Source organism: Lutjanus erythropterus, chromosome 24 (genome assembly GCF_056507025.1).
Source record: "Lutjanus erythropterus isolate fLutEry1 chromosome 24, fLutEry1.hap2, whole genome shotgun sequence".
NCBI classification, from domain to species: Eukaryota; Metazoa; Chordata; class Actinopteri; order Lutjaniformes; family Lutjanidae; genus Lutjanus; species Lutjanus erythropterus.
Genome location: NC_139340.1, coordinates 16,578,347 through 16,586,217, shown reverse-complemented (window position 1 = coordinate 16,586,217; position 7,871 = coordinate 16,578,347). Strand labels below are relative to the sequence as shown.

Genomic DNA, 7,871 nt, shown 5'->3' with positions numbered 1-7,871 from the left:
AAGGGTTCCGGTTGCATTCAAGTCAGTTTTGAAAAAACAAAAAGAGCAACAAAAATATCAAGCTTGACTTTTTGGTGGCACAAAAAAAATTAAATAAATAAATTTCGGCTTTTTAAGTTGAGTTTTGAAGCAAACCGATCACTCAAGCATGACTGACAGTTAGTGAGCTGCTCACTGTGTCACAGATGATTTTTCTGGGCCCCAGGAAAGAAGCAGAAACTAAGCAGAACCACTGTACATACAGTGAGGTACAGAGTATTAAATGTCCTGATGGTTTAACTGTGTGTCTACTCAGTCCTGCTAGGTGGGAGCTTACCTTGGTTGTGGAGAGTTGGTGGGAACAAGTTGAGCAGATAAAATTAACATCTTAAGAATGTCAGGAGACATACTGCATTATGTTGTAAGGTGCAGGTTGCGTGTCCATTAAAGGACTGAACTTGCGGTGCAGGATCCGTGACACGTCAATTCAGTGAGGCGCTGAGGCATCTGGTGGCTCTGCTGCTTCTGGAAAGTAGTAAATGTCCTTGCGGTGTCGCCAGTACTTCAGATGGACATGTGAACGAGGAAACCTCTGATTCTGTAGAGAAAAATATGACTGTCAGATGAAGCGAACATTTGAAGAAACAAAGATCCAAACATGACAGACTTAAGGAAAAAAATATTATGGTTTGGCCAAAAGAAACTGTAAAACAGTTACAAACATCTGACCTACTGCACTTATTATTTAGTTGCTTCAAACGAGGCTTAATGCTCAGTTTCTCCTGACTGTCCTTAAATGTGACATCAGTCAACATCACCCCAGCAACATGCTAACACCAAGTCCAACAGGTTAACAGGAAAACAGCATAACATTAACTTAAGCAAAACTTACAGCTTTCAAGTTTGAAGTCACGTAACAGACGTGGTAATGAACCGTCATTAAACCTGAACTGTTACCGACTGACACACGCTGCCATCAAAAATCAGAGTAAATCTTAACCACTGTGTTTTGGTCTTTGACATAGTGTCAGTTTGGTGTACAGACGCATGCTTCGGTTAATTTTGCTTTCAATAGCAGACACCCATTAAATGGCAACTGGTTCTAAAAAAAAAAAAAAAAAAAAAGCAAAATGCAAGAGGCGCTCTGGTCCGGTGTTCCCACCTCAACGAGCTTTGCCACGGCATTTCAAAGCACCCTCCTTTTAGAGATGCTTTTTCTGTTGGCTTTGCTGAAGTTTATTCGCCAACTTTAAGCATTACAGCAGCAAAAGTCAGGATCGCTCGGCGCACGGCGCTCTTCGATGGGCTGATCCTGCAGCTGGAACAGAGGAGCTGTCAGATGTCCCCCACGCACAGTAATGGGAAGATCGAGGCTATTAAAAAAAACTGACACATTTTTCCAAACGTGTTCTTCATTGTTGAATAGCAGCAAAACAAGAAAGCCTTCATCAAAGACACAAACACTGGGTCTTGCTTTTCCTCCCTCTCGTTCTCTCCCTTCATATCGTGAACAGTGAATTTAACAGAACAGTCCACATGTATTTTTTAGCCTGGTGTTTGGCTGCACTGTGTAGAAAAAGAATGGAGCCCACAGTTTCAGGATTGTAACTATTTTGTTGCGCTCTGAGCACCGATCAGCTGAGCTGAAAGAGACCGCTGGATGCGCTGCTGTGCCAGCTGGCTGTGCGCACCGCGGCAGCAGCATGTGTGTGTGTGTTTGAGGGAGACAGAAAGAGGGAGAAAAGGTAGAAGGTGGAATATTGCACGCAACGTTTCTGGAAGTCATTAATAACTTGGTCCAACCACTGTTTTGTCACTCGCCCAAACCCGTGATGTTTTCTAACAAGTCAACCTGCAGCAGCCCGACCCACAGGTTAACCCACGCATCACTACAGCATATGAGAAAATACGCTTGAATTGTATGAACAAGCAGTCGTCAGCTAACCGATTAACGGTTAATATTCCTGATTTGGGGCAGAGTAAATGTTCAGTAAGTTAGACTGAACAGTCTGCATTAAATTGGGTGAGTTCAAAGTTGTGAAAACAGGAGTGTTACAATTCTTATAGTCTATTAAGCTATACAATATTTAAGTAAAATATATTAGAATATTATTACCATAACTTTATAGTGGGTTGCAGCAGGGTGAGTGAGTGAATGAATGAGTGATTCATGTGTGCAATATATTACGATAAAGAAAAAGGTAAATATATGGTACTGACCAGGAGGCGTCAGCCCGACGATGGTATGTTTAATTATACAAAAAAAGGCCTTTTACCTTTCCAGGGTCATGCTGCAGAACAACGGTTGTCATTCCTTCAGTTCTCTGAGGATACAGCGGGTACATCTGCCGCACCCTGGGCTCGATAAACTGCACAAGTAAGAGAACAGACCTGGTGAGCTCTAGTTAAAAAAAAAGCTTAGTGAACACTCATATTACCAACAGAATCACAATGAAGCACTTCATTTACTTCACATATCTGACAAAGCAAAGTGGGAGGTTTGGCAGCTAAAGAATAAACAATACTGAGAAATTTTCCATCTTGTAAATCTTAAAAATGCCACAACACATTATTTAAACATAAACTCAGTGTGTGTCTCTCAACCAACAAACTTGTACAGTCAAAAATGATGATTCAGGCTTAAAACTAATGCGTAGCGGCAAGATTCCACTCTTTTTTTATTTGTACCTCTGGTGTGGTGTCCTCCATGACGGGCAGAGCAGGCTGGACCGAGGCTCCATCAGTGGGTTGGTACACGTATTCTGATGGCTGGGAATACATGACTGGACCGGAGGGCATCGGCGGCTGGACAACAAAACATCAGCAGCTGAATAACTGGCCACATTCTCATGAACTATAAAGAAGGGAGGGATTTATTTTGCCTACCTGGACGACATTCCACTGATACTGGTTTGGGACACACTGTGGAGAAGGTGTGGTAGGAAGAAACACGGTTAAACCCCCTGCTATACTTGCTAAACGGTGACATGGTGAGAAATCAATGGTTTGCTTGAGGGCAGAATTGACCTGGTAGTGGTGATAAACTGGTTGCTGGTACACAGGCTGATGGGACTGAGGCATCATCACTGGAGGAGCAGGCTGCTGTAAACATCAAAAATCATTGTGGTACATGTAGGCACTGATGGCACAGCTGTGAGCAGGAGAACTCATATTTCTTGGTCAATATATACCGTGGGTCTGATCAGTGAGAACTTACAGGCCAGTGGTAAGGAGGAGGGGTCATGTTGGGGCAGTGGAAGTAGGCCATTCCGTTGTGGTAGGCGTATGGGTAGCCTGTGGACATGGTCTGGCTCAGGGTGCCGCAGGGCATCAGCAGACACGTGGGGCTGGACACAGGGAGGCTCTTAACTGGGAAAATGAGACACCACTGAACAGTAAACCTGTGCCTTTTACTGGAGAGACAGAATCACTGTCCTGAAACTTTAAAAATAACTTGTTTAATTAAGGGTTCCTGTTGCAGTCCTTCTGCAAAATAGTTTTCCATTAGTTTTAGTTCCATTTCAGTTCAGTCACGTCAGTTTTAGACTGTAGACTTACTTACCTGAAGTCCGCCTACGAAAGGCCTGACCAATGCAGAGCTTCTTGTCTTTGAAGTAGATTCCATTTTCCTTTAACATAGAAGTTGAGGAAACAGGAGCAACATTAGACAGTAAAGTCAAGTAGATAAACCACAGAGATGGACCTTCAGTTAACCTGCAAGACACTTTACTTACATTATGGAGGATTTTCAGTACATCATCTTTGTTCTCAAACGTAACAAACCCGTATCTGTTCAAAGAGACAGAATCAAAACAGCCGAGGATTTAACAGCCTACCAGTAAGTAAATATACAGGTTAGAAAGCCATGGACTGCACTGCATGCACTGTTACTCAGTCACTTTGGGTGAACAACAGGAGTGATACAGTTAACTCACCCCTTTGACATTCCTGAGCGATCTATCACAATCTTCACTTCTTTTACTACACCGTGCTGAGAGAAGAAACGTCGCAGGTCGCCCTCATTAACCTTCATAAAACACACACAAACACACTTTTGATTGTGCTATTATCCGAAAAGAACGTACAGTCGTGGCTGTTTTGATTTAGTTTGCCGGCTCCACAATGAATCATTTCCAATTATTTATTTAAGGATTGGTGGATCACGGTTTGGCCAACACTGCTTCCAGTGATCAGCCCCAAAAATCCTGAGCGGAGGATCCTTGTATTTCTTATAACAGCCAGTAGAAGTTGTCTGTGCCAGCCACTATCACATCACTTAATCACATGCTCTGCTGCTCTCTAGTGTCTACCCTTCTACAGTAAGAAACACGCTCCCTGCCAGTGCAAATCTGCAGCACTCACCTTGTAGTCGATCCCTCCAACAAAAATCCGATTGGGTACAACAGTGCCGAGACAGGGGCTGTGGCGGGTCGGGCTGTCGTCATGGTTCTCTGGAGGTAAATCGCCAGGGGGGGGGGAGTTGCTGCCATTCTGAGGAGGACAGCAGGGTGTGAACTTGAGTAAAAGAACATCACAAGACGCTGTGGTCCAATTCTGAGCCAGTAAGGAACAACACCTTGTTGAACAGCAAGCAGAGAGTGGATCTGGTGTTTGATGTGGTTCTTTTTCGCCAGTAAGTAGCAGAGAACATTTTAAAATTAGTGTGGGTATGAATATAAAGACACTTAGCTCTGTTATTAAAGCGAGATCAAAAGAAAATCACCAGCCTCATCATTACTACCAGACAACAATGTCACTTACTGGCAAAATTTTAAATCTTTCATTTGCTCTGGTTAGAAAACCACACAGCAACAACAAAACAAAGGGAAAAAAAATTCTTTGTCTAAGAAAATTCCACAGTTTTTTTTCTAGAAACTGTGGGAAGAATGAAACCATTAACAGATCCTCTTAATCACACACTGAAGTCCAACAAACAACAGGAGCTCCTTGAGTCTTTTAAGTCAGACAAAGTTGATGCACCTGCAGCCAGTCTGTAAAATCAACTAGTCAACAAGTGAGGTTGTATTAGGCACTTATCTATAATCAGTGTATTACCAACTGTAGATGCCGGTTGACACGTTGTTAGTTTGGAGAAGCAGCAGAAGTACCAGTGTAAGAAGCTAAGCAATGTTTTGTTTCTTTGTTGTATATAGATATTTATAATTCTTAAAAACACTTTAGTTCATTGTTAAACTGTAAAATATTCTGCCTTGAGGGATCACAAAAAATGTGGGTGTATGTATATATATTTATATATATATATATGTATATAAAATAATGTGTAGAAAAAATATCAGCCAATTCAGCGATATCAGAATTCCTTGACATTAGTATTAGACCCAGAAATTACCTCTACAAATTTTATAATATGTTCAACATTTTACCTTGCTGTCACCTTTTCTGATGAGAAACCGCCATCATATGAGCCAAACATCGATCTCTCCAAAGCAACCAGACTCCTCGGGAAAAATAATTGTTTTAACTCACAGAACACAGGAGCTGTCGTCTACTGCTGCCTCAATCGGTTAAGTTGGGTTATTGTGACTCGGGTAAATCCAAACTAACCCTTTAAAGCAACAAAGTCACACAACAACACAAAGTAACTGATCGAGTCAGCGGCAGAGCAGCAGCTCCAGTGCTCTGTGAGTTAAAACTGTTTTTCACAAAGGAGTCTGGTGGTGGAGAGAGAGCTATTTAATGAGTGATATACCTTCAGTCTCCTGTCAGAAAAGGCTGTGTGACGGCAAGATAAAGCAGTGAAAATATAATTTTTTTCATGTCTAAAATACATTTTTCTCAGCTTCCAACACCAATGCTGCTGCTGCTTCTCAAAACCTGAGGTGTGTCGACCGCCATCTTCTGTAAGTAATACACCGACTATGGATAAGAAGTTTTTACAATCTCACTTCAAAAAATCCAAACTATCCCTTTAACACAGTATCATAAAAGTGTCCATAGGATATGTCACTGAGGAGAGACTGCAAATGCCAACTATTAATTTGTTTTCACTGTTTCACCTGACAAGTCAAATGAAAACACAGGTAAATAATGTCATCTTATAGCAAAATAATGTCATAAGAATATCAACCACCAAGAAAAACAAAAACCACATGTGTTGTATAATCAGAAACAAAAAATTTAACTAAAATGTTTGATTCAGACATTCAGAAATGTTTTTTTCAACTGGAAGAAATTATTTTTGTAGCATTTGCACACATAATCAATAGTAGTTATGAGTCTGAATATTTTCCAGCCAAAAACCTCCACTGTTGTGCAAAATGTTACCTTAAACTTTGAGGTAACAGTAAGAAGTCATGCTCTTTAGGGCTTAACTTAATTTCTTACCACCCTCTTACTGTCTTTAGTTTGCTACGTAGCTAATTTCAATTTAATTCCTACCCTTACAGTAGCTCTTACAGTGGCTTGAACCCTTAAACACAACACAAGCTAATTTAACATTTTCTTGCCTGGGTAAGTTTAATAAAGTGAGGTGGAAAACACTCATAAGTTAATGTATGATGAGACGTTATTCAAGTTAAAATGACAACGTTTAATCTAGAGTTAGCTAATTACCACAAACTTTGTTATGCTAGCTTGCGACTTGCTAGCAAGGCGATGAGTTTCAGACTTGTCAGTTCACTCACCGCGTTTTGGTCCTCCACCTCCATAGCTACGTCCATCCGGTTAACTTCTGTCATTAAAAGACGTGTGTTACTTTTAAATTTATCAAATTAATCATGGCCAGTGTAGCTGTTCTGCTTCATGTGTCCACTCCACCACCGCCAGTGTGTCTCTGCTGTCGGAAACTTCCCCTGAGCTCCGCCGCTCGCGCCCCTACCCTCGTTTATGACCTCGGACGTTACTCCGTTGTCGTAGTGTCCAGAAGGGAACCCCTGAACCAAGAAAGATCTCGCGAGATTTATAAATTTTACCAAAACCATGATATTTCCCGAACCCACACCGAGTGTTTTATGTATGTAAGCCAACACACATCTTAACCACAGCGTTGTCACACCACAAAAATATAATTAGCATGAAATACTAAGACATGAGTCACAAATCTCGCGAGAGTTTGACAAATCTAGGGTTCCGCCAAGATTCGATCCCAAAGCGTTCCCTAAATTAAAAAAAATGTTTTTTATATATTTTCTAGCAACAACTTTTACTTCTGAAGGTAATTCTCAGTCTTCTTTGTACCTGGAACAATAAAATATCTGCACTTAGTGAAACCAACGTTTAAATCCAGCATTTCCTTCTTCGTATGTCCTTACGCATTCCGTAACGCAGCGTACTATGGTATTATGGTATTACTACACAGTGTTGAGTAAACTGCTTTAAAATTGCAGTTTACAATAAAACATAAAAATAAATTAATTAATAAAAAGTCCAAAGTGGGTGAAAACTTCTATTGGCGCTTTATAAGGAGATAAATATCATCAGAATATACACACCAGCTGTTTGTGTTTCCTTGCAGCTTAAATTGTGGTAAATAGATACACAAATGTATGATTAATATTCAAATGAGAAAAAAATACAAAAAAAAAAAAAAAGAATTAAAATTTTAAACTGTTGTAATTTTCACTCTAAACAAGATTTATGCAGTTCTGCAATCTGTCCACACGGAGGCGCAATTTCTCTGTGAATAAAAATGGTTTATACAGTCAGCATGAAGATAAGGAAAGGTGAGAGCCTGAGAGATTAAAAAAGAGTTAAATTCATGCAAATTTACTTATTTAATTCCAGAATGGCAATGAGTGTTTTACCAGATTTCAAAGGAATAATTTACAGACATATATTTAGTTTGTATGAGGGATACAAGTACATAATTCAGGAGAGCACAAATACACATATTCTTGTTATTATTTGGAAAAAAAATATTCTTAAAATGTAAT

General features: G+C 40.2%; 1 protein-coding gene across 1 annotated transcript; it reads right to left on the bottom strand.

Annotated features, from left to right (window-relative positions):
* Positions 1-285: 285 nt before the first annotated feature.
* On the bottom strand, positions 286-6,766 carry LOC146304883 (protein boule-like). Its single transcript, XM_084713319.1, has 11 exons — positions 6,624-6,766; positions 4,342-4,470; positions 3,915-4,006; positions 3,714-3,768; positions 3,542-3,608; positions 3,197-3,348; positions 3,007-3,081; positions 2,866-2,901; positions 2,668-2,784; positions 2,256-2,348; positions 286-577 (listed from the first exon to the last, which is right to left on the bottom strand). Exons 1-11 carry the CDS (start codon positions 6,675-6,677, stop codon positions 467-469), a joined length of 981 nt encoding a protein of 326 aa, XP_084569445.1. The 5' UTR covers positions 6,678-6,766; the 3' UTR covers positions 286-466.
* Positions 6,767-7,871: the final 1,105 nt, after the last annotated feature.

Bases quoted from the DNA above. Each gene is read 5' to 3' on its own strand.
- LOC146304883 (XM_084713319.1), bottom strand. From the start codon at position 6,677: ATGACAGAAGTTAACCGGATGGACGTAGCTATGGAGGTGGAGGACCAA. The intron at 3,769-3,914 runs GTGAGTTAACTG...CTCTTTGAACAG, and splicing joins CGCTCAGGAATGTCAAAGGG to ATACGGGTTTGTTACGTTTG. The intron at 2,349-2,667 runs GTACAAATAAAA...TTACTTGTGCAG, and splicing joins TGGAGGACACCACACCAGAG to TTTATCGAGCCCAGGGTGCG.